The following is a 26,322-nucleotide window of genomic DNA, read 5'->3' as shown; positions in this document are numbered from 1 at the left end:
ACAAGAGGTTATGTTAATATTGAATCAATTCACTCCAACATAATCTTAAAAAAAAGGAAAATGATGCTCTTCAAATAAAACATCCAGGGAAGCCACCTGTTCCATAGTTCCGGCTGGGGGAAAAAGTGGTCCCCAGGTGTCCACTCACACAAAAGACTCCCACCAGGGTCATCTTCCCAGAGCATATTAATTCTTTGCAATGCGTCATGGAGGCATGGGTGGCACACGGTGACAAATGTCCTAATGAAGAGCCCTGGGGATGAGTGCAGGGCCATCAGCCTGCTGGTGCTGGCGGGAGGCGACAGGGATGCCCGCTAAGCCACCAGTGTCGTTCATGGGCAGAAGATGCACCAGGTCGATCGGCCCCACCTGCGTGAACCCCACCTGGGCCTCCGCCCCCAGGTGGAAGGACCTGCAGTGCCACTCAGGGTGAACAGAAGGGATGTGGCGGCCCAGAGACAGCAGGGGGCCAGCAGGAGGCGCACTGGGGGTACAGGGTGGCACTCTCAAGTGCGGCAGCCAGACGCCCTGGGTTCAAACCCCGGCTGGACCTCTTATTCCCTTTGTGGCTTTGGATACCTCCCCAGTTCCTGCCTTTAAGGAGTTAGAAAGAGAAGTCATCAAAGTGGTAATTAAAAGAGAGTGTTAGTACTAACTGAGGGGTGAACCCAGCAGATTGGGAGGTGGAACCCTCACCCAGCCCGGGGGGAAGGGGGTGGGTCGGAGAGGGCTCCAAGAGAGGATGTCCACACTCAAGTTCAAGGATACACAGGTGCTCACGGGACAAAGAGGGATTCGAGGGAAGTAGAAGAGCCCACCCAGCAGGGAGCGCCACTTGGGCAAAAGTGAAAGTCTTAGGACAGGTGTGGCCATGCTGCTGGGGGCGGGGGGGCGTGACAAGAGGGTAGGAGCTGCACTGTGCATCCTTGCAGGCTAAGGCAAGAAACCTGTCGTTTACGCAGAAAACAATGGGAAGCTGCTGATGGATCCTGACACAAAGAGCCCAGATTGTATTTAAATTTTAAAATTCTCTCTGCAAAAATCAGGTGGCAGAAAGAGTGCTTGGACATGGCCAGGCTTGAGAGAAAACTGAGAGAGAGAAACAGACAGACCGACAGACAGACAGACAGACAGACAGGTGGCGTGTTATAAGAGCTGGGGGAGAGGGGAGGGGATGCTTTTCAGAGTACTTAGCCGGTAGGATGACTGGGGCTTGGTGGCAGCTTTGTTCTCAGCAAGAGGAGAACTATAGCCCCAAGCATGAATTAAGTAAACAACTAAAGAGCTCAGTGCAAACCATTCTCTAGTTAACAAAAAGCAAATAACATATTTCCTTTGGCTAGCAGACAAAGGTCAAAGGCATGAATCAATTGGGGGGAGCTGGGAGCAACTCCTGCCCTGGAGCAGACATGGTAGTAATCGCCCACTCTCTCCTTGGAGCCAGGTGCCGGCATCTGCTCCTCACAGATGTTATTTATGCACAGCGATTATCTCAATTATATATCTCGGTTGTTGGAATTGCTTCTGTCTCCAGATTAGTTTGTTTCCAGTGGAAACATTCCATGGGAATTAATTAGAAATTGGCTCCGGAGGAACAGGTGTCATTAGATCAGCCCCACACTTTTTGTCTTGCCTACCTGGTTCCACAAGGTCTTGTGAAATCATGTGCCCAGAACCCAACGTCTTCCAACAGCCGACACCAGTAAGTGGAACGAGTGGGCAAGTGGCAGTGCTACATTTTGAAATCATTGTCTTAGAGTTTTCAATGTGGGGACTCCTTTCAAATGCATGGTCCAGTGTTCTTTATACCAGCCCGATTAGCTGAGATTGTCAAGCCCACTTACTAAGTGAGAAAATGAAGTCTCAGCAAGGCAGGTGACTTGTCCAAGATCTACAGCTAGGTGGGAGGCAGAGGCGGGATTTGAACCCTTTGCTTGGCCTCCAAGAGCCTTCTGTGTTTCTTGGGAGGATCTTAAGCCTCAGGTGTTAGCTCGGATACATCCAAGGCTCCCAGTGGAGGGAAACTGGGTGGAAAGAGCCAACCAACTCTCTAGATGTGGGGCGGTGGGCAGAGGGGCTGCCTGCCCACAAGGAGAGAAGATTCTCTGGCTAACCGACCCTCTCCTGCTGCTAGTTCTGCCTGGTATTCCATACATCAGGGTGTCAGCACTTTATTGGGGAACTGGAACCCTGTCATTTTTTACAAGCTTTTCTGGCTATGCCCTCCTCTGCTCAATAGCTTTCTATGGCTCCCTATCGCTTTGGGATAAAGTGCCAACTCCTTAGCCTCGTTCACTAAACCATTCATGAGCCGGCTCCAGCCTCTATCACAGGCACAATCCTCTCTGCCCTTACCCTCTGGGCACCTCATACTCCAGCTACGCCACACTGAACAGAATATACTCGCTGTCTCCATGCGCTTTTGCCCTTTCATGCTCCGCTGCTTCCTTCTTAGAAAGCTCACGTGTATCTTACTTATATAACCAGCAATTCATTTCTATCTTTAAAGACACCACCAAAGCTACCAGCTCCCCTCCCAGAGCAAAATTAAAGGCTTCCTCTTTAGCTGAACCCCGATATCCCTCCAATATAGAGTCCGTCACTCTGTCGTCTTATAGTCTGCTTCCAGAACTGGGAGCCCCTCAAGGGAAGGGACTTTGACATCTCCGCTTTATCCCTGAAGTTCGGCCCCAAATGCATCCCGCAGGGGAGACCGTGTCAATATGGGCAGGATGAATGCAGCCCTCTAGCAGGTGCGAACCAACACATTCCTGTAAAGGCCACAGGGTCCGTCCTAGTCCCCGAAGGTCTCACTGGCTTCTCCCTTATCGGCCCCCAAGCACCTGGGACATGAAGTGATGACGACACTGCATTTTAGGAAGGGGCTCAGGGAGGTCGTGTCACCTGTCGAAGGTCACAAAGTTAGCAAGTGCCCGGTCCAGTTCTCTGGACTCAAAATTTAATTAATTTTAAAACAGGGGGAACTAAGATCAGCTGCACTAATATAACCTCTCTGTCAGTTTCTGTTTTTCATAAATGAGGCTGATGGTTCCCGAATGCTGGTCCTAAGACCAGCATCAGAATTTCCTGATGTGGTTGTTTAAAAATGTAGATTCTGGATTTCAACCAAAACTTAATTTTTAAAAAGGGTATCTAGAGGGTGGGATCTAGAAATCTGGGGCTTTTAAATGGTGCTTAAGTTCTCTGATGGGCAGCCACGTTTCAGGACCTCCAAGACACTAAGCAAAAGCCTGGTACCTAGTTAAGTGCTGAATAAATGTTACTAGGTAACGTAGTGGGCAAGCCAAGTGGCAAGGGTACAGGGCCGGTGGCATTTATAGCTTCCGGACATACATTGCTGTGTGCCGTTGGGTAAATTACTCACCCTCTCAGAGTCTGTCTCCTTATTAGTAAAACGGGTCAAAAATAGGCACATGCAGCAACTAAGGTTATAGCAAGGATTATCTAAAATAGCGCACTTAATTGTTGTTCATCAAACCTTATCTGCAAGTCCCAGCAATTCCAAAGCGGCTCCAGGTTTGTCCCTTCTTGCCATCTCTATCAGCACCCCTAACCCAGATGAGCACTTCCTCTGGCCTAGAGGGGTGCATCAGCCTCCAAGAAGGTCCCCCCTCCTTTTTCCATAGTCCATTCTGCATAAGGAAGAACAGTCCTCCAAAACGTGAATCAGACTCTATCATGCTCTGCTCAGGATCTCCCAGTGGCTCCTCGCCACCTCTGGAATAAAATCCAAACCTTGCAGGCCCTGCACGTTCCGGTCCCTTCCTGCCCCTCCTTCTCCCGGGACAGTTGTAGCTGACTCCCAAGCTAAACAAGACCCCCTGCAGTGCCCTGACCTGGGACCCCCTTTATTTTCCTTTCTCGCCTGAATTGAGGTGTGGAATGATTTTGTGCATTTGTGTCGCCGTTTGCCTTCTTTTCCAGCGGGTTCAAGTTCCAGCAGAGTGGGAACCACACCTGTCTCACTAACCGCCGTACCTATCGCCTGGCGCACAGCAGGTGCCGCATACACCCACAATGCATGAATAAATGGGTGAATGGAATGGTTCACACCATACCTGGCACTTAGGACGCACCCAGAGGCGGTGTGCTCCCTCGCCCCTCCCCCTCTTGCCCGCCTCCCATGCCTGTGTCCCCCGGGCAGAGGACAGACACCGCAGGACAGAGACGAGGGGCGGCCATGCCCAATGTCATCCCTGCTTTACTTGCTCAGCTCTGACTCCGGCATCCGGGACACGTGTGCTGGGAGCCAAAGCAACTGTACCCTGACCTCTGGTCCACGAGGTCCCATCCTTGTAACGATTTCCATGACAACAGCAACAGAAAGCCAAGGCTGTGGATTCCCTTTGATAGGAGCCGGATGCGGAGACTGGGAAGAAGGACTTTCAGAAGAATGATGCTCTTTGATTCGGCTCAAAGGGCCTTCATTAAATACCACTATTTCCCAAGAACACACATTTTAACCCTGCAGAGGGAGAAAGCTCATGAATGCTAAAGAAAAAGAAAGAAGAAAGGAAAAAGAAACGGAACCACCCTGGTTCCTTTTCAAGAACGCCCTCCTGCGGGGGGCTGGGAGGCTCGGGGCTGTGGCATCGGGAACGTTTTGCTAGAAGATGGGCCGGCACGTGGCCTTCCACCAAGGGGGCTGCAGGAACTCAAGGTGCCTAGCCTCAGGCCGGCGCTGGGGCAGCTCCGCTGCCCACCGAGGCAAGCCCACAGGCTCAAGCTTCCCCTCGCTCCTGGTGGGCCAAGCCGGCAGGAAGATGCAGTGGGAGGCAAAAGAGCCCGGAAGTGATTTCTGCACTTAGAATCACCAACTCTGCATCCGGGTCCTGGCTCTGTCGCTTCCCTGCTGTTACCTAGGGCACACCACTTGTCACCTCTGGACAGAATTGTCCCTTCTGTAAAATGGGCACAATACCACCTGTCCTCGAGGATTGAGAGCAAGAGGATGCATTCAAGCACCGGAGGTTCTGGCTTTTTTGTTTTTTTGTTTTTTGTTTTTTTTGAGACAGGGTCTCGCCGTCACCCAGGCTGCAGTTCAGCAGCGTGATCGCAGCACACTGCAGCCTGGAGTTCCAGGGCTCAGGTGGTCCTCCTGCCTCAGCCTCCCACGTCGCTGGGACAGGCACATGACACCACATCCGGCTAATGTTTAAATTTTTTTGTGGGTATGGAGTCTTGCTATGCTGCCCAGGCTAGTGTCGAACTCCTGGCCTCAAGCAATAGCCCACCTCCCACCCCCCATCCCCGCCTTCAACCTTCCAAAGTGCCGGGATTACAGTCGTGAGCCACCGCACCCAGTCTGATTCCGGATTTCCGACATGGCCATGCGGACCACAAAGTGAGCAACCATCCTGGTTGCCCAGGATTTTCAGCGCTAAAACCAGGAGAGTCCTGGACAAGCCAGGATGATTAGTCACCCCAGAGAAGGACGCCAGGACAAAGGTGATGACAAAGAATTGTAGACGTTTTAAGATAGAAGGGCCCTGAAATGTCTTATGGTTTAAAGGACTTCCCTTCCTCGGTGTTCTTTCCCCAAACCCATAAACTTGGTCTCATCCCGAGAAAACCGCCAGACAATCCCAGATTGGGGGACATTCTACAGGAGACCTGGTCAGTTCTCCTTCTAATGGCCAAGGGCATGAAAAAAAAAAAAAAGGCAGGCCTGGGAAACTGCCCCAGACGAGAGGGGACAGGGCAAGTATGACAACCGACTATGGCGTGGTGCCCGGGGTGGGTAAGATCCGAGTCAAATCTGAAATGAGGTTTTTTTGTTTTTGTTTCAGAGCCTCTAGTTGAGCGACTAAGCTCTACCTGAAATGTTTTGTGTTACAGATAGAAACTGACACCAGAGACTGGAAGCAAGGGAAAACTCGGGAATCTCGGTTTCTCGCACCTGGCGCTATACTCTGCTGCCTCCCGCTGCCTTCCAGGAGACCTGCTGGCCATCGTGAGCTGCTTCTCCAGAAGGACCAGAGAGAGGAGGACTGGGTTTGGAGTCAGGAGATGTGGGTTCCAGGCCTGGTTCAGCCTCTGGCTGGCCGTGTGACCTCAGGCCTCTCTGACCCTCAGTCTCCTCATCTATAAAATGGGGTACACAAGCCAATGGAATTCAGCAGAAAAATACGTATTATGTGCAAAGGACTGAGCGGGCATCGGCAGAGATGAATGAAACCTGGCTCCTGCCCCCAGGAAGCTTGCAGTTTCGCTGGGGAGTCAGACTACCTGTCTGAGTTTCTGGGGATACACCATGAAGACAAAGCCACCCCCGGCCATGTGGGGTGGCTGAGGGCAGATAACACGAGACCAGAGAAGGAGGAGAAGGGATTCCAGCCCTCCAAGAAAGGGAGCTGGTGAAGGCACTTAGGCTCAGCAAGAACGGCCCGGGCAAGGGACGTGTGTGACTTGGAGGGCAACAGCCCCACAGGGCTGGCAGCCTCCCTGCGTGTTGTAAACTCCCTATGGGGACTGGCTGCTAATCCTGAGTCTCTGCTACATCGTTTGGCTCCGGGACCTCTCTCCCCAAGGCTCGAGCCACCCTGCAGAATCCACTCACATCTCTCGACACCCCGGCCACCGTCTGCAGCCAGAAAAACCACACTCATCACGTCCCCCGAGATTCCCAGATCCTGCCCCGGCTGCACCTCCCATCCACCCTGGGACCTGGGCTCCTGCCCTCCTCTGAGCCAGCCAGGCGTGATGGACCCTGAAGGCCTGGGTTCGAGTCCTAGCACTGCCACTTTCAAGCCGGGCACCTGTGGGTGTGTCACCGCACCCTTCCGTGAAATGAAGTCTGTGATCCTCACCCCACTCTGCTGCTGTGAGAACACCACGGGACAACAGGTAGGGAGGACACAGAGGACCCCACACCTGGCCAGGGCTCCAGAGAGTGACAGTCGGTGGTCAACGCCCTGTCCTGATCAACATCATTCTAACAAGCAGACAGCCTTGCTTGTCATCACTGTTGCTGCTACTAAGAGCTGGCTTTGCATTGCTGGCACTATGGCCATGTGGTTCACACCCAGCCACGGTGGCCACCAAACACATACACACACAGATGCTGCCCTCAGCCCTCCTGGCCCCGGGCACTGCTCTGCCCCAGCCCTCCAGACAGACACGTTCTGCCGCAGCTCGGAAGGAGGGGACAGGACGCCTTCTTGGACCCCTCCTCCTCACCTGCCACGGCGACATAATGCTCCCAGGCCTGCAATGTCCCCCATCTCCCTGCAGGTCTGTGACAGTCGGGGGTTGCTGCTACGGCCCAGCCCCCACCTGGAGGGACAGCCGTTCTCCCCGGCTGCAGCACCCCCCGGTCCGGTTCCCGGGGACCCCGCGCCACCCACCTGGCTGTGCACTTTCTCCAGCTCCTCCTTGCTGATGGACGTCTTGCTGTCTTCCATGGTGCTCAGGAGGGACTGCACGTCCGCCAGCAGCGCGTGCGTCCTCTTCAGGTCCCTCCGAAGGCGCTTCTCCACGTCAAAGTCCCGGTGGCCAATCTGGAAGCCAAAGGAAGGCCCGTGAGCTTAGATGACAAAGCAGCGGCCAGGCTCCAGGGTTTCCAGATCCAGGTTTCTCCCTGGGCTCAAATGCTGCATCGGCCACCCCCCCCCACACTGTGTGACCTTGGACAAGAACCTTTCTCCTCCCCGAGCCTCAGTTTCTTCATCTGTAAAATGGGACTGGGACAGACCACATAGGGCTGCTGTGAAAATTACATGCATGCTTAGCCCAGTGCCCAACCCATAGGCAATGCACAACAAAAAGTGCTGCTGTCATCGCTGTCATCACAGCCTGCATGCACCCAAAGCCATTCTGTCCCATCTTTTGCAGCAAAAGTCATCAGTCATCGACATGACCTCACCTCACCTCGTAAGAGCCTGTTCCTCTACTTGTGGCCAGTCCTGCTGGCCACAGGAGGCCAGCAGGACTGTGAGTTCCCATTTTGCAGCACAAAGATTCAAACTTGGATAAAGATGGTGAATAATTAACCAATAAATCTAAATGATGTTTAGTGTTGCCGTGGGAAACTACATCCAAACCTCAATTGGTTCACCATTTATCATAAAGGCAAATTATTTGGGGCGGTCGTTAAATGTCCATTGTCAAAGAACTCTCCGAGCATTAGTTAAAACACGATCTAGAAGTGCTGTTAAGATATAATCAAGCCACTTTAAAGAAGGGGAGATTGAGGCTTGGAGAGAGAATGTGAGTTGCCAAAGGTTTCATGACAACATAATGCCAGGACAGCCCTGGGCCGGACAGGGCATGATGGGGACATCTGGGGGTTATTAATATTTTTTGACCTGCAATTTTGTGCTTTTTTAAAAATGAATTTATGGAAATCCATTGAGCTGTACATGTGGGGTGTGGCATGCTTCTCTGCATGTATGTTACACCTCAGTGAATAGTAACCATGTTCCTTTGGAAGATCTAGTTAGCTTTTCTGTCCTTTGAGCACTGGTCCCACTTTGCCAGTTTAAGGACAGGCAGATGAGATCATTTTCTGCTGAGGGACCTTACCCAGCCAGAAGTGAGCACATTGCTTCCCCCAGAATCCTGAATTGGTAGGGGACCAGTTGTCAAGTGGGTCCTGAAGAAGCCACATCCTGGACTGGGCACCAGGAGTATGACCTTAGACTTCTTGACAACTTGCAGTGGCCAAAAATACAGGCTGAGACAAAGCAGAGGAGGGGCAGGATTACATGGGGCCCCGAGCGAAATTCCGACAGCCTGCGATGTCCTCTGGGAACGGCACTGACTTGAAACGAAGTGTGTTAGCATCCCTGAAAGACACTAGCGGCCCCCTTCTTGGACTTTTCAAAAGATCACCGGAAAGAACACAGCCCCACACATCAGCCAATGAGTTTTAAAGAAAGTGGACAGAGGTGCCTCAACACTGGGACTTGGTTTCCACATACCTAGAAATCGGTGCCTCCATGCCAAATGCTACCTGTTTCCTGGAATGCTCAGAATGCTCCAGAATATTCTAGAAAGAATGAGATGACCTAGGCTTTAAGCCCTGGCTTATCATTTGCTGGTGGTGGGAAGCTTGACCGAATCGCTCCACCTCTCTGAACCTGAGTTTTCTTATCTATAAAAAGAGAAGTTAAAAAAAAAAAATCCCTGTCCTTCGTGTTGAGGTAAGACAAGGATCAGACCTGATAATGGATCACAAAGCACTTGGTACGCTGTCTAGTGCTTTACAAACATAAAGGATTAGGAGTATCGTTTGCTGACCCAGAATGCGTTCCTGTAGATTTCCTATTCCTATCTCTCTACTGCAGGTTTTGAATTATTTGAAAAATGAGCTGGTTCTTAGAATATAGCCCTTTTCCTGAGATGTACGGCTTTGGTACATTTAAAATGCTCTCTCTCTCTCTCTCTCTCTCTCTCTCTCTCTCTCTCTCTCTCTCTGTCTCTAAATATCACCTGCTGAACTGAGCTGAGGGCTGGGCATCGAGCCAGGCTCTTTGTCACATGTTATTGCATTTAACTTCTGTGACAATCTCTTAAAAATAGACATTATTATTATTGCCTTTATAAATGCAGTAATAGCTTACATTTATAGACACCTTCTAAGTGCGATACGCTACTCAAAACACTTCGCGGTGATGAACGCATTTAGCCATCGTGACCGATCAATGAGGCGTGTGGCACGGTGAGTCCCATTTTACAGATGATGAAACTGAAGCTTACAGAGACGAAGTAATTTGTCGGAGATCACACAAACTAGTAAGGGGCAGAGTTGGGATAGGAACCCAGCTTTTCTGGCTGGAAAGAGGCAATTTTGGTAAAATGTGCCATGAGACAGATTATGGTTTGCTCGGGAGGCATGGAGGGGCATCACGTGGCTCAGGCTGGAGTGGCAGACAGAAGTAGAAGCTGGCTAGCTGCTCCTAGCTGGGGGAGGTTCAGGAAAGGCGTTGCAGGTAGAAGGCACGGCATGAGCAGAGACAGAGAGGAGAGGGACAGTCTGGTATGTTCGCTTCTTGGTGGTTGCCATGAGCACATAAAACCCCACAGTGGGGGCAGGTCACAAAGTGAGAGAAGTTACCCAGGGCTCTTAAGTATATACTGTCATAGGGAAATGGAGGGGGTAGCTCATGAAAGTGACACAGAGAACTCAAGTGATCAGCTCAAGGTCACACAGCTACTCAGTGGCTATCCAGGGATTTGAACCCAGGCAGCTCAGCATTAGAATGCAAGCCTCTTACCACTACATCACAGTGCCCGGGGCAACTGCTAGCTGAACCCAGATTTATTTACTCTAGAGCCCAGATTTGTGCCATGACTAAGCACAAGCAGCGAGCATTGCATGGTTCTTATATTTGCATCTGATTGGGCTCTGCACACACATCCTACAGCACCTTTAATTCTCCTGTGGGGTGAGTTAGCATCAGAGACGGTCCCTGATGTTGGCACTGACCATGCTGTAGAGACGGCCCAAATTCTACAGTCTTCCCTGCCAGAGAGCCCCTGAAAATGCTGGCACCATCTCCCTTTTCAGAGAGATGCAAACAGAATTCACAACAGAATCTCAGACCAGTCATCCTCCCCTTTATAATGAATTGCTATAAGAGAGGATGGCAAAAAAAAAAAAAAAAACCCTCATTAGGTTAATGAGAAATAAATGTCATTCTGTGAGTTCCCATTTTGCAGCACAAAGATTCAAACTTGGATAAAGATGGTGAATAATTAACCAATAAATCTAAATGATGTTTAGTGTTGCCGTGGGAAACTACATCCAAACCTCAATTGGTTCACCATTTATCATAAAGGCAAATTATTTGGGGCGGTTGTTAAATGTCCATTGTCAAAGAACTCTCCGAGCATTATTAAAACACGATCTAGAAGTGCTGTTAAGATATAATCAAGCCACTTTAAAGAAGGGGAAATTGAGGCTTGGAGAGAGAATGTGAGTTGCCAAAGGTTTCATGACAACATAATGCCAGAACTGAGCTGCCTGATGACATTATGAAAAAAAGATGGTCCACTAAAGTATGGTTCTACATAACTGGCCCTTATCCCTTTTAAGCAGAATGGTGTTAGGTTTTAAAATTTACAGACTTTTAAATAATATAGACCTCATTTAAAAATCGATCCAGGGCACTAACTGGCCATATGATCCTGGATAAGTTGCTTTACCTCCCTGATTATCACTTTTTTGCATTTATATGAAGAAAATAATAATACTGATCCCACAGCATTGCTGTGAAAATTAAAATATATTAGAAAGCGTTATGGTTAAGTAATTATCTTAAAATGTATTAATAACTACTAAAAGAATAGAAATATAGTTTGTGGCTTCTGAGCCAGCAGTAGAACAAAAGTAGAACATCAAAAACATTATCCAAAAGTAGGAAAGCAATAAAGGAAGAACAAAGAAAAGGAAAACAACAAATGCTAACTACAAAATAAGGTAATATGAATAGTTTCAAATATATTAGGCATTATAATAAATGTAAATGAATTAAATTTTCCCATGAAAAGTTAGAGACTAAAATATTGGATTAAATTACTAGCTGTAAGCCAGGCGTGGTGGCTCATGCCTGTAATCCTAGCACTCTGGGAGGCCAAAGTGAGAGGAATGCTTGAGGTCAGGGGTTCAAGGGCAGCCTGAGCAACAGCGAGACCCCATCTCTATTAAAAATTGAAAAAATTAGCTGGGCATGGTGGCATGGGCCTATAGTCCCAGCTACTCTGGGGACTGAGGTAGGAGGATTGTTTGAGCCCAGGAGTTTGAGGCTGCAGTGAGCTATGATCATGCCAATACACTCTAGCCCAGGTGACAGAGTGAGACTCAGACTCAGAAAAGAAAATATCCAAATGTTTAAAGGAAGCATGTGAACACACACACAGACACACGCATTCAGAAAGGTTAAAAATGAAGGTATTATAAAAAGATCTTGCAGGAAAACTAACTAAAAGAAATCAAGTAAAATAAAATAAGGCAAATATAATTTATAGAGAAAGGAGAGATGCTATATCAGAATCAAAGGAACAATCTGCTAAAGACATAAGGCAATACAAAACTCAGGTGCACCTAAATATACAACCACAAAATACATGTGGACAAACTATAACAGAATTATTAACAAAATTCAGTAAAACCACAATGATAGGAGGACTATCACAGGACTCTCTGAGAAGCACATCAAGTGGACAAAACCAAAGTTAATAGGAGGTAATTTTTAAAAATGCAATTATATATTTTAAACCTTTTTCTTTATGATTTGTGCTTTTATATTTGCATACAATGTTGAAATCAAAAGATTAACAAACTTGATCTATTTGCCATGTATAGAACTCTATTCTTCATGAGCAGCTACATTCTTTTCCATTCAATAATTTGTTAAACTTGACCAAGAACCGAGGCAACAAAGAGATCTCAACCATTTCAAAGAAAAAAAAAATCTTATGCATTCTACCATGTTATATGTCCAAATGACACTAAATTAACAGTAAAGTTATTCTAGATAAAATCCCAAATGTTAATAAACTTGAAACTCAGTTTATAAATAACTTACAAGTTAAAGGAGGAAAGCACAAAAGATATGACAAAATAGCATGTAAGAATGGCACTAGAGTAGCAATACAAGGTAAAGGCATTATCTTAAATGTACTTTAAGAAATTTTTAAATGGAATAAAAAATATTGAAAGAAGTTAAAAACTTTAACACCAAAGCTAAAAATGAGCAAAAAACTAAATCAACGGAAAGGAGAAGGGAAAAGAAGCAAAGATAAAGGCAGAGGCTAATAAACACAAGACAGGGTAACAATGTAACAAAAGCTGGTTCTTTGAAAGGAGCAAATTTGAGCAAATTTCTAATGAGACTGATCAACAATAACAAAACCCTCAAAAGTGGACATTATTATTATGATTGAAGAAAAGTAATCTGATACAGTAGCATTTTTAAAACCATGAGAAAATACTGTAATAAGATTTTTTATGCCAACCTATATGAAAAGTCAGATAAAATAATAAGTGGCTAGAAACATGCTAGTTACCAAAATTTACTCAATAAGGAAGAGAATAATATCTGAATTTGTGTTCAATTATTATTACAGAGATAGCAATCAAATGCCTACCTTACCCCCTAGAAGAAACCAGACTCAAATGGATTTACAGACAAATTGTATCAAATCTGCAAGAACCATCTGACTCAAATTTTATAAAAATTATTTAAGAAATGATTGCAAACTCATTTCATGAGGTTAATACAGCATTTGACAAGGATAGTCTAAGGGAAGAAAACTATAAACTAATCTTACTTATGTGCCTGGTTGCAAAAATCCTGCATAAAATGTTAGCAATCCAAAAGAGCAGTGTATTTTTAAAAAAATGACTAATTAATGTTTATCTGAGAAATATGTCAGCATACATTATAGCATCTAAAATATTCTATATTACATTAATAAATTAATGAGATAAGTCATAGGATTATCAACAATTGCAGAAAAAGCATATGCTAATATTCAACAATAAAACATTTTTTTAAGATATTAGAAAACTACAAATAGAAGAAGGCTAATTGAACCTTTCCACAGTTATGTGCCATATAACGACATCATTGACATACCATTTATACAATGATAGTCTCATAAGATTATAATACCATATTTTCACTGTGCCTTTTATATGCTTAGATGCACAAATATTTACCATTATATTACAATTACCTACAGTATTCAGTACAGTAACATGCTGTACAGGTTTGTAGTCTTGGGGCAATAAGCTATACCATATAGCCTAGGTGTGTACTAATCTACACTGTCTAGATTTGTGTAAGTTCACTCTATGATGTTTGCACAATGACAAAATTGCCTAATCTGCTTTCTCAGAATGCATCCCCATTATTAAATGATGCATAACTGTACTTATCAAACACACACTGCAAATGTGTATATGCCAAAGCTTTAGAAATACTCCTATTAAGGTCAGGAACATGAAAAGGATGTCAAATATCTCCTTTACCATTCCATCTCATACTGGAGGCCAAGCCAATGAAATAAAGTAAGGAAAAGAATAAGAAATAAAGTAAGAAAAAGAAACAAGATATAGAAAGTATGACATTTTTTCTTTGAAATTGTTGAGATCTCTCTGTTGTCCCAATTCATAGTCAAGACACAAGACTATTCTGAATTTCAAACGGTAAGACTCTCAATGTAGAAAATCCAAAAGAGCCTACAGATAAATATGAAAAATAAGCAAAGTTGCCGGATACAAAATTGACACACAATAATTAATAGCATTGTCATGTGCCATAATAACTAATTGAAATACAGAATGTAGAAAAATATTCTATACATAATAGCCATAGAAATTATAAGTTTCCTGAAAATAAACCTAACAAAAAAGTTCAAGACTTTTATAGATAAAACTAATAAACTGAAATCCATAAATAAATGGGGAGAGTCAACATGTGCAATAATATAACAGTTCAATATATAAAAAGTAAGTCATTTTCGATTAACTTATAAATCAATGTGTCTCCAATGAAGATCACAAGAGGTTTTGTTATGGATCTAAATGAGAAGAAGATTAAAATATCAGGAAAACAGGCAATGTTTAAAGACAAGCCAGGTGGCTATCCTATAAGCTACCAAAATGTTGCCATTAAGACCACACAGTCTTGATGCAGAATGGACAAGCCAATGAACCTGACTGGAGAGCAGTCAGGTAATTGCAAATTGTAGGAAAGAATTCTTCATGAAAGAAAACAAAGTTTATCTATATCAAGGGAAAATAGATTCCTACCTCGCACAATACACCCAAATAAAATCTAGATGAATTAAAGACCTAAAAATGTCAAAACCAACACTTTAGAACTTTTAAGAAATATGACATATTTTTATGGACCCTAGTTAAGGAAAGATATCTTAAGATATAAAAGCACAAACCATAAAAAAGATCAATTAATATTAAAGATTAAAGATTAATTAATATTAAATTTTTAAAAACTAGTTATTTATTTAGTGACAGGGTCTTACTCTGTTACCCAGGCTACAGTGCAGTGGCATCATCATAGCTCACTGCAGCTTCAAACTCCTGGGCTCAAGTGATCGTCCTACCTCAGCCTCCCAAGTAGCTGGGACAGTGCATGCCACGATGCCCAGCTAATTTTTCAATTTTTTTGTATAGACAGGGACTTGCTCTTGCTCGAGCTGGTGTTGAAATTCCTAAGCTCAAGTGACCCTCCTACCTCATCCTCCAGAACAGCTGGGATGGGACTACAGGCACATGCTGCCACCACACCCAGGTTACAAAAAGAATGCTTTTTTAGTAACCAAAGGACATTATAAACATAGTAAAGTGATTATCCATAGTTTAGGAGACATTTTAAAAATTTATAACCAAAAATGGATTAGCATCTTGTATTAGGATCATGCATCATCAATAGGAAAAAAAAACAAAACAAAACAGAGACAAAAGACTATGAACACGTAATCCATACTAAAACAAATCCACAGTCAACAAATGAAAACTTCACCAGTAACGAGGGACATTCCATGCTATTTAAATCCCAATGCCCAGGACAAAATTAAAAATGTCTAGACAGTGCCGTGTCTGCTGAGACATGGAAAATCACAACCTCAGACCCTGCTGGTGAGAGTGGAAACTGCCACCACCACGCTGGGGACAATTTGGGCCACATTTAACAACTCCAAAATTGCACATCCCCAGGAGCCAGCAATCCCACTTCCAACCACAGAGCCTGGGCAGACTCTTGCCCTGTGCATAGCGAGACATCCGTAAGAGTAGGCACTGCGGCTGTGTGTCTCAGGGTGGAAGCGACTAAATATTCACCAATAGAAAAATGGAATTTAAAAAAAAAAATGAATGCTATGTAGCAGCTAAGTGAATTAATTAAAGCTACATGCTTTATCATGAACTAACCTCAAAAACATGATATGGAGGGAGAAGAAAGTACAGAATCATATGTGCTATATATGGTGAGAGTTGGAATGTACACACAGGGGATTACACGCTTTAACCTCAGGTGAGTGGTTTCCTCTGGGTGGGGGGAAGGGAGGGTTAAAAGAGCAGAGTGAGACTTGGAAGGGCCACCAAGAGGACAGCAACTGTTTTTGAAGTGTTTTGTTTCCTTGACAACAGCTGAATCAAATATGGCAAAATGTTAATTTATGTGAACCCTGGGTGCTTGCTGTACAAACACCAATTACATTATTTTTTCTACTTTTCTAAAGATTTGGCAAAGGTCACAATAAAACCATTTTAAAATCATCAAATGTGATAATTTATTAAAAAGGCTACAGTTTGGTGACTAACACAAGACTGGCATTTTATTCATCTAAATTTACCTTCCCTTTACATGTGACATTTATTTTGGCAATATTTATAAAAGCCTCTCTCTTCATTGCATTACCCCCTTTGTGTGCTCAAGGGAACTGGGCTGAACAGAATGCAACCTTGTCCCGGGGATTCCTCACTATCATTCTAGAGTCTGGTACCGGGCTGTGCTGTCTTGCACGGATGCCAAAGGAAACCAATTTCTGTGGCTCTGAATTCAATGGTCCCAATTGCCTTGTGAAACTGAAAATCCCAGAGAAGGAAGATTCTATAGCTTTCCTGTTGATTCCCTGGGCTTCTAACGCTCCCTCCCATTGCTACGGTGGCCCTGCCCCGGAATTCACTCAATTCATCCATTTGCTTTCAAATACATAATGAGCACCTGTTTCGTCCATGGCCTGGCTGTCCGAGGTGACCATGTGAAGTGGACCCACGTTCTTTTGTAAATGAAGCAAATGAATTTGGCAGAGGATATTGATACAAAGACCATTACTAACCAGCAGATACTGAGCCCACACTAAGCAAATACAATAAAATACACTCCTGTGATACTTAAAAAGAAACTGTGGAAGCCACGGGCTCTTCTCTCCAATGCCGGCATCTCGTGGAGCAGCGGCACAGGCAGGGAACGGAATATTTGGGGGATGAAAGACTGATTCCTTACAACTCTGAAATCGGAAGCTGGCTCTGAGCTCTGCTGGCTACTTCAGTACAGCAGCGGCTCTCTGCAGGGAGGGAGGCTGATTTTGTCCCCAAAGGACGTTTGGCGATGTCTGTAGACATTTCTGGCTGTCACAGCTGGGCTGTGTGCTTCTGGCATCTAGCGGGTAGAGGCCAGGATGCTGTTCCAGACCCTACAATGCACAGTTCGGCCCCACCACGGAGAGTGACCCGGTCCGGTTCCAAATGTCCACGGTGCTGCGCTTGAGGCCCCTGGCGCACAGTGGTGGCAGCAGCCCCACAAGGCTCTGCTCCCCAGAGGCTCAGAGCTCAGTGCACAGAAGTAGCCCAGCTGGGACTTCAAGGTGCATTTGTCTGACTCCGAGCCTGGCCGCTTCTAGCAAAGATCAGATTCTCACTAGGGCAGCCGTGAGAGCAGTGGCCACTCCCACTCACCCCACTAAAGTAAGGAGTGTCTGTACTGTTACCCCCACAGCTGCTGGAGACAAGACAACCTCGCCTGTCGCCCCTGGCTGAGCCCTTCTGTTTATGCCCATGGGTTCTTCCCAAGGCCCGGCTGTTTGCAGGCAGCTGAGGGTCTCCTTGGAAGGGCCAGTGAGCATGGCAGGGAGAGCAGGTGGACAGGGGGCTCTTGGGGGTAGGTGGGATACACCAGCCGAAGCACCTGTTCCCTGGCCTTTCCTGGAGACCAGAGGATGGTTCCCCGCCAGCTGGCCTCCCCGTGAGTCCGTCCCTCTAACAGGGCCTGGAGGTGGGGAGCATGTCCCCCCGAATGTCTGCTGACGGCCCCCACTCACCTGATCACAGAGGGTTCCGATCAAGCCTTCCAAGTCCTGCTTCTCGTGAAGGACCATCTGCTTCTCCTCGTACTCCTGCTGTAGCTGCATTTCCAGCTGACGAAGCTACGGGACACAGGGCAGAGGCATGCAGAGCGTGAAAGAGCTCAGTCTGGGCAAATCCCGCAAGTCAGGGACCCTCGGCAGGAAGGAGGGATGCGGATGGAGCTCATGGCTTTATTCCACAAAGGCTGCCTTGGTGGCCGGGACGGGGCGTCTCAGTGGGAGAACTCAGCAGCTCAAAAGTGGGGGGGGGCTGGACAGTGATGGGGAGCCCCTTGTCATACTCTCAGGCCCCTCCCCCGGCTGCCCGGCAGAACATCTTCCTCCTATACTCATGGCCACTGCCTGAATATTTGAAAGTCTTGGCCCTCTGATACTTTAGGGCTCTCAACATTACAACAAATACATTAAAATGCATCCACTCCCTTATTAAATATATACCACAGTGCAGTAAAAAATAAAACTGTTGCATTTGAAATTATTTGGTGTTAAAAACTACGTGTGTCCCTCCAAAACCCTAACTCCCAATGCTATGGTATTTGGAGGTGAGGCCATAAGGAGGTCATTAGGTTCAGATGAGGCCAGGAGGGTGGTGCTCCCATGATGGGATTAGTGGCCTTATGGGAAGAGACACCAGAGAATTTGCTCCCTCTGTTTCATTCTCTACCACGTGAAGATACTACAAGGAGGCAGCCGTCTATAAGCCAGGAAGAGAGCCCTCACCCGACATGGAATCTGCCAGCACTCTGACTTCAGACTTTCCGGCCTCCAGAAGGTGAGATATAAATATCTGTTGTTTAAGCCACAGAGTCCACAGTATTCTGCTAGGGCAGCCTGAACAAACTAAGACATTTGACTGTGAGCAACTCATTTAGTTTACAATTGGCTCTGATTTGTCCACAGTTGCCCGGCAAACACAGGCATTCCCCACTCAGGGGAATACCCCTCTGTAGCTGTGCTCTGCAGACACCCCCCTCAGCCTCTCTCATGTATTTTACCCCATCCCCTCCATCCTTTCACCTCCACCTCATGCCACGGGGGATCCTATTTCACAGGCGAGCGAACTAAATCCCGGGGGATCTGAAGAGCATACGCTTACGTCAGTTGTTGTTTAGTGTCCTGTCCCTGGCCCCAGCTCTCTCTGCCATGCAAGAGAGACCCAGCCTTCCCACCCAGGCCACTACCAATTGATTTCCTGCCACAGTGACAGATAGACTGAGCAGAACAGTCACTAGAATGTGAAGTCAATGTCAGTGTCTGGCATAGGAGAAAAACACCTTTCTCTGACTTCACGCTCTCCCTTTATAAATCTGTTCACGGAAAAACCTCAGGAGGGTCTGGGTCACGTCTCCAAATCATCAGAGAGAGCCCTGGTGCGGGGCACACCCCGTACTTTAAAGGCATTCTTGCAATAGACCAGAAATTCGTGCAACCTTCCTCTGAAGGAACATGGGCAGGGACAGCGGGCGTTGGTCTCCTGACTCAGGGAGGGGGAAAAAAATACTGATTGATGGTCACTTCTGTAGAAAGCAAGTTCATTTCAAAACTTTCCTTTAAGAGTGAGAACTACAAGGCACTCTGCTCATATCTGTTTTTCGAATGAAGACTGGAAAATCTAAAACTCATTTTGGAAAAATATGTAAATTAATAAAAAAAACTATGTAATGAGCAAGGCGAAGTTTTCCGGAGTGTGTTCTGGAGAATATTCCCATGGTGGTGTTTGCACGAATGATGGCGGGGGTGGGGGTGGGGGGAGGGGAGGTCACGCTAGGATAAGTGTGGGAACCTGTTAAATGAAGCTCAACCCAAAGCTTCCTGGCAATCCCACTTTAAGGACTCGTCTTTACATTCCCATCGGTCAATACATCTATTAAGATGTTTATCTCAGCATTGGTTATAATAGCAGAAAACCAGAAACAAATTAAATGTCCAATGAGAGTGGATTCGCTGAATAAATTAGAGAACGTGCTTAGGGTGTAATACTGTTGAGCCGTGAAACATATAAGTTAGACACGTATTTACAGACATAAATAGAGTCCATGGCAACCTGCTGAGTGGAAACAGCAGGCTTCAAAACTGCATGAGCTCAGCTGGTGAGATGTCTCTGCACATGCGTGTGTGGGTGTGAGCCGTGAAAGTACAATGTACGAGAACACTGCAAATAGTAATAATGATGGCTCCTAGGTGGTAAGATTTCAAGGGTTTATTGCTTTTCTTTTATACACTGTTTGGAATGTCTGCAAAGGTCTTGGATAAAATGTGAGAAATGATTTGAGTTGCAATGGAAATAGCCAGAAGGGATTAGTCCCATTATTGAAACTTAGAAGCCCTTACCCAAGGCATCAGTCACAGATGGCATTAGGGGCTCTTAGTATAAATCTTGGTGTGATTATGCTAGAAAGTTCCAGAGGCTTCTGGGAGTTCCGAGATCGCATTTAAGATAGGTACTTCTGCTCCTGCACCCTTTGGAGGAACCTCAGGAGCTAAGGTCTCAGGTGCCTAAACAAAGAGCCTCTGCCCAGGCTCCAGGCCCTGGCCTCCCCTGGCTCTAAGGAAGAGGACATCCAAATGGGGCCTGCCAGGCCCCAAGGGCGCAGCGGTGCTCGCTGCTCACATACCCGTTTCTGGCAAGACTGACGGACGTCCTCCAGTTCTTCCTCCTGGTCCTCCCGGTCCTTCTGATGCATCTGCTTCATCCGCTCGATCTCCAGCTCGAACCGCTGGCGTAGCTGGGGGGAGGGGGGACAGCAAGGACAGTGCGTGAGAGTGACCCACTCCACCTCTCCTCGCCCTCCATGTCACCGCTGGCATTGCAACTGCATTTTCCATTTTGGCAATGCATCGACGAGAGTCGAGTTCTCTTCCTTGACACCCCGGAAGGTCAGAAAGGGTAGATAAATAGCCCCAAGGCCACCTCTATCCCTTCTTGTGATTAGAACAAGCCTCACCGGTCAATTACACTCTCCCACTGAGTCCAGCCTTAGAATTCTTCGTAACTCTCTGAAGATGAAGCAAACGTCTCATCCCTGGAGAAGGCATCGGCAATGGTGTGTGTGTGTGTGGGGGGGATGGGTAGAGCAAGGGTGGAACAAAAGTTTATGATGACATGAATGCCTGCAGAGGGAGGTAACTCGCCAAGACGTTACTTTGGGCAATGGATGTCACCTGTGGACCAGCTCCCTCTCTCTCTGTCGAAAACAACCATCTTAGACTGCTACTACGAGCGTTAAATGAGATGATTCATATGAGACACCTAGCACAGTGCCTGACACATAAATGTTACTTTATCTTTACCCATTAGTTTGGAAACAGAGAGAAAAAAACTATCCCCTCCCTCCCTGGCAGCCCGACATAATTATTAACAAGAGCTCCATGAAGGAGCTGGGTCTTTTAAATGAGAGTCTCCCCAATGAGCTGTACCTAACATTTGAGCTATGTGAAGTTGCAGAAAAGGTTCTAAAAGTGAAGGCAAATGTCAAGGGTTCCAGTTCTAGTTCAAGACCTCACTTTCCTGATATATTATATATATATATATATATATATATATATATATATATATATATATGTGTGTGTGTGTGTGTGTGTGTGTGTGTGTATATATATATTATACATATATAATATATATATTATACTTTAAAGCTTTCATTTATCTATACTCTATAAAGTTATTGGTCCATGGAGAAGTATTTGGAACCCAGTAATACATGCACGTTACATTGTAGAAATTGTAACTTTATGACCATTTGCTGTACTGCCCTGGCACCGCTCACAGAGCTTCCAAAACTTCACAACTTCTGTTTAACATGGAAATTAACTTGAGAAAAAAAAAACCAATGGTGGTCTTTTAAAATGTTGATAACGTTCCCTGCTACACAAGGCAGTAGTTAAGAGCAAAAAGCACAGTGAACATTAGAGCCCTTGTCACGGTTCCTGGCACAGTAGGCTGACTTTAAATGTCACCTTCCTTCCTCTCCTTCTTTAAAATGACAGAGCTCATAAGAAGATAATCCAAACCGAGGAGGCTGAGCAAGTAAATACAATATTTCTTTTCCACTTTTTTCTAGCATCTCGGACGTTCTTGACATCTGCAATGCCATTTATGTCAAACTTATATGAGTTAACATAAAATTCCCTGGAAAAAAAAGTGCTATATTATCATCAATTAATATCTACTGGGTGCCGGTGAGGGTACAATACAGCATGAAGGCAGGGCGAGGCTAAGGATGGAAAAGTGTGTTGAGTCCATCTCACCTCCTGGGTAAGCTGAAGGTGGAAAATTAGGAAGCTGCATTAGCTTTCGGGTCCCTGAGGTAGGTCATGGCAGTGCATTTCTGCTTCCAAGCATGAGTGGTTACCTGGTGGTTTCTTAAAGAGTTAAGGTAATTTCCAAAAGTGCCTGCTTTATTCCTGGCTCTGTGGGGACCCTGCTGATCTAAAGAACACTGGGTTGCTGCATGAAGTCGCACTATCCTCCACATTCTTTAAAGACCTACACAGATAGGTCTCCACCTTCTTCTAGAACATTCACAGATTCATAGCTGGGGATGGCGGGAAGCTAGGGGATGGATAAGGCTCTTTATTTCATTGTGCAGAGGAGGAGACTGGAGTCTAGAGAAAACGAGAGTTTTCCTAAGATCATCGAGGCACTGAGCTGCCTCAAAGACCCCATTAGTACAGCTCCTTAAATGTCATATGGCTGTCCTGCCTCCGGGCCTTTGCACAAGCTGCTCCCCCTGCCCGAAACTCTCTCATTCAGCCAACTCTGGCTCACCTTCCAGCTCTCAGCTTCAGTGTCGCTTCCTCCAGGAAGTCTTCCCTGACCTCTCCCCCTACCCCTGCTCCCGTGACCAGACCTGCAAGTTGAATGTTCCTGTAACACTCAGAAGGACTCTAAACTTTGGTAGGGCAGAGGTGGTATCTGTTTTGTTTACTATTGCATGCTCAGTGTCACAGGAGGAGGTACTGTCACAGAGGAGGTAGTTAATACAGTTGACTGAGTAAGTAAAGGGAGTGTTCTGTGGGTTTTTTGTTTGTTTGTTTTTGCTTTTGTTTTTCAGACTCAGGTCTCACTCTGTTGCCCAGGCTGGAGTGCAGTGGCTCAATCATAGCTCACTGCAGCCTGGAACTCCTAGACTCCAGGGATCTTCTCATGTGCTGTCTTCTTTACTGCTCCTTCGTGAGCATCCAAGACTCTGTTCTCCAGACCCTGTTCATCCATACATACCCACCACGCCCATGTCCTGACACTCAGGAGGCCCTATTCCAATAGAGTGGAGTAACCAAGACCTGGTCATATTTTCTTGCATAAGGGAGTCCCAGCTTTTTTTTAAAAAAACACTTAAAAGTAACTGCCTTTTACAAAATCCCATCTGAGAAATTTCTTTAGTGCTAAGCATCAGTAAAAGCCTTAACTTCCCCTTGAAATATTGCTTTGCTTTTTATCTTGGGGATCATAAAAAGCATGTAACTCACATTTCCTTTTTCTCTCTGGCCACCAGGAATTTTAGAGCTAAACCATCAAGGGTGTAAGGTCATATGTTTTGCATATCTGCATATTAATTCACTGTACCCACACCCCCTCCTTAGCGTCTATTTTAATTTGTGCTTTTCTGATTCAGAGTGCTTTATTTGTACTTTCTAAATTTTATGACATATATATCCAGTAAGCTGCCTCAAATTCTTTATAGGATGAGGTGGGCACATAAATAAACAAGCGGACAAATAAAATGTTCACCTGGTGCTTTGTGGAGAGTGCTGGTACGAGAGTATTTGATATCCCTGTCTTACTCCCCTGAGTTATTTTGCCAAAGACTAGCACGCTGACTTTCCTTGAGACTGTGCACAATACCAGGCACGTAGTAGGCATTTAAGGTAGTGTCGGGTCAAATAAAGCAGATTCCAAATCCCACCCCTGCCATTGCTCCAGGTCTCTGAGCCTCAACTTCCACGTCTGTAAGGGGGAGACAATACTAATATCTCCTCACAAAAGGCTCTCGTGGAAATTCATGAGAAGATGGGTGGGGAGAGCTTCGGGCTGAGTCCAGTACACAGACAGCACTCAAAAAATGTTAGCTATTTGGTCAAGAGTTATTTTCAGCATCGACTGTGTACTGGCCTCATTCTAGGCCCTAAAAATACACTGAAAAGCAAGATCAGCAACAACAAACAAAACCTGACTTCATGAAGCTTATGCCCTAAAGGGGGAGAAAGTCGTTGAGCAAATTAAAAAAAAAATACTATCTAATATGATGGCAGGTGTTAAGAAGGAAAGCAAACCAACTCAGGGAGGGAAAGTGGCCGTGGCATGCCAGAGGGGCTATTTGCAAGGAGATCAAGGCAGGTGTCTCTGAGGATGGTAGGAGAGGGTAGATCACGAAGGATCTTAATGTCAGACTTAGGAGAAGAAAGGTTCTCTGTGGTAACAGGAAGCCCTGCAAGGATTAGGAGCAGCCAAGTGAGGTGCCCTTGTTGTTGTTGTTTTTAATAACATCACTTTGCATTGGAGCCTGCATGGGACAGGGCTTCCCTACCTGTTGCAGCTGCTTGATGGCATTTTCCTGCTGGTTCTGGATTTTCTGTTGCTCGAGGGCACCAGCCTCCAGCTTCCAAAGCTTCTCTTTCAAGCCAGCGATGCAATTTTCCCCCAGAGAGGGACACTTCAGCAGCTCCTGTTTTTGATCCTGCAGCATCTTCACCTCCTGCTTCAGCTGCGAAGTTTCCTCCTCTTTTTGCTACAAAGTGGGCAGAGAATGGAGCTGCACGAGCAGGCTCTCTTCCTCCTCCAGGGCTATGCCTGCAACCTTCTGGAACACACTTTCCAGTGTCCGATGCACGCCATCGCTGCTCAACCTCATGGCCCCTCACAGCACCCGCCGGAGGCACCAGCGAGGGCTGCTCCCAGGCATGGCAGGGCTTGGCATGGGATGGGGGATAGAGCAACACCACTGCCCCTAGAGGTAGATTGCAGAGCACAGAAAGGAAGTGCTGAGCCCACCTGCAAGGGAAATGCAGGCACATCGGTGCCCCCTAAGGAGGAGGAGCAGCCTAGTGAAGCACCCACATCGCATTTTAACAAAATCCCTCTGCATTGGCACCCGTGTGGGACAGGGCACTGCTCCCGGACAAGGCTATAGCCAACTCTCCGATGAGCCTCTCGCACCTCCCAGGTAGACACCTGGGAACCTGCGCTGGCAACTCAAACAACATCACGCCATCAAGCTCGGAAGGTCTGATCATCAATTTGCCAGCCACGGTTTGTTTTATTAAGACATGCTGGGACACACGGCTCCAGCTGCCCGGCAGACCGGGACACCTGTGCGGGGTTCTCTCTCGGTCACTATTTGCAGCAGGTGCACGCTGGGGTTTCCTGAGATCCAGCAGCCAAGAGCGAAGGTGGCTCTGCGCCCCCCACCCCTTACCTTCAGCTGTTGCTGAAGCTGGCCTAGCTCCCACCGGATGCTGGTGTTCTCTTGGGTCACCTTCTCGCGGAGGCCCTTCTCAAACACGGACTCCCCCAGGGCCTGGGCCAGCTGCAGGTCGAACCTGTCCAAAGCAGGACACGTGTCAGGGCTCCACAGTGGGGGGAAATGGAGGCAGGGCAGGGAGGAGCTGGAGGGAGGTGGTTCATTTGCCAGGAACCACAAGAAGGAACGTGAGAGTGAGAGAGAGAGAGAGACAGAGAGAGAGAGAGAGAGAGAGAGAGAGACAGAGAGAGAGAGAGAGAATGAAAAGATGGAGGGTTTGCTCAATGCTTTTATGCAAAGTTGTGGATGTGGTATCAAAATCTGGAATGCCAGAGAAATTTTTAGGGTTTATATAAAGTTTACACCAAAAAAAAAACCCAATTTGATACTTACTAAAAATATGACAAAAATACATAGACAAAAACTAAAATGGAATAAAACTATACACAGATATACAATAGAAGGTATACAGAAAAAGCTAACCTACCTGGTCTGCCAACATATGTCAAGACCCTTTAACTCTACCAACCCCAGATTTGGCATCCGATATTCACTGACCAATGAACAAATGAATGAATATATACATATACACACAAACAAGGATATTCTAGATTTCATATTTCACATCATAATTGTCTGGCTTATACTCTCCCAAGCCAAAATAAAGCATGCTAATTATTGATAAAATACTGGACATTTATGTATACACTCAGTCTTGTTCCCATTTGTTTCCCAAGAAGAAAGTGCAAAGACTAGGCAGTCCTACTAGTCATCCAAGGAATTAAGAAATGCCTCGTTAGGGGCCCTCCTGCCCCTCCACAAAGGTGACCACTGGGTGCAAAGCACATTCTTGACTTTACATTACTCCACTCAGTGGTCTCAGCCTTCTGACCCCTGTCACAGATGAGGAAACCGACAGAGGAGCCTTCATCAAGTCTCAGTAATGTGTGACTTTGAGTCACTTGCCCTTGGCTCAAACGGAAAGTCCCACTGCCCCTAAGAA

At 46.3% G+C, this 26,322-nt stretch overlaps 1 protein-coding gene across 1 annotated transcript in view; it reads right to left on the bottom strand.

Moving 5' to 3' along the window:
- Positions 1-26,322, bottom strand: part of MYO18B (myosin XVIIIB) — a 259,093-nt gene that overhangs the window by 93,441 nt on the left and 139,330 nt on the right. The window contains exons 30-34 of the mRNA XM_075996653.1: positions 25,275-25,398; positions 24,387-24,587; positions 20,475-20,585; positions 17,815-17,919; positions 7,368-7,520 (exon numbers count right to left, since the gene is read on the bottom strand). Of these exons, the coding sequence (XP_075852768.1) occupies positions 7,368-7,520; positions 17,815-17,919; positions 20,475-20,585; positions 24,387-24,587; positions 25,275-25,398 (694 nt within the window). The remainder of the gene's footprint in view (positions 1-7,367; positions 7,521-17,814; positions 17,920-20,474; positions 20,586-24,386; positions 24,588-25,274; positions 25,399-26,322) is intronic.

The sequence above is a fragment of the Microcebus murinus genome, chromosome 22 (assembly GCF_040939455.1).
Source record: "Microcebus murinus isolate Inina chromosome 22, M.murinus_Inina_mat1.0, whole genome shotgun sequence".
Taxonomy (NCBI): Eukaryota; Metazoa; Chordata; class Mammalia; order Primates; family Cheirogaleidae; genus Microcebus; species Microcebus murinus.
The sequence above is the reverse complement of the archived record's forward strand: the minus strand, read 5'-3'. Positions and strand labels throughout refer to the sequence as shown.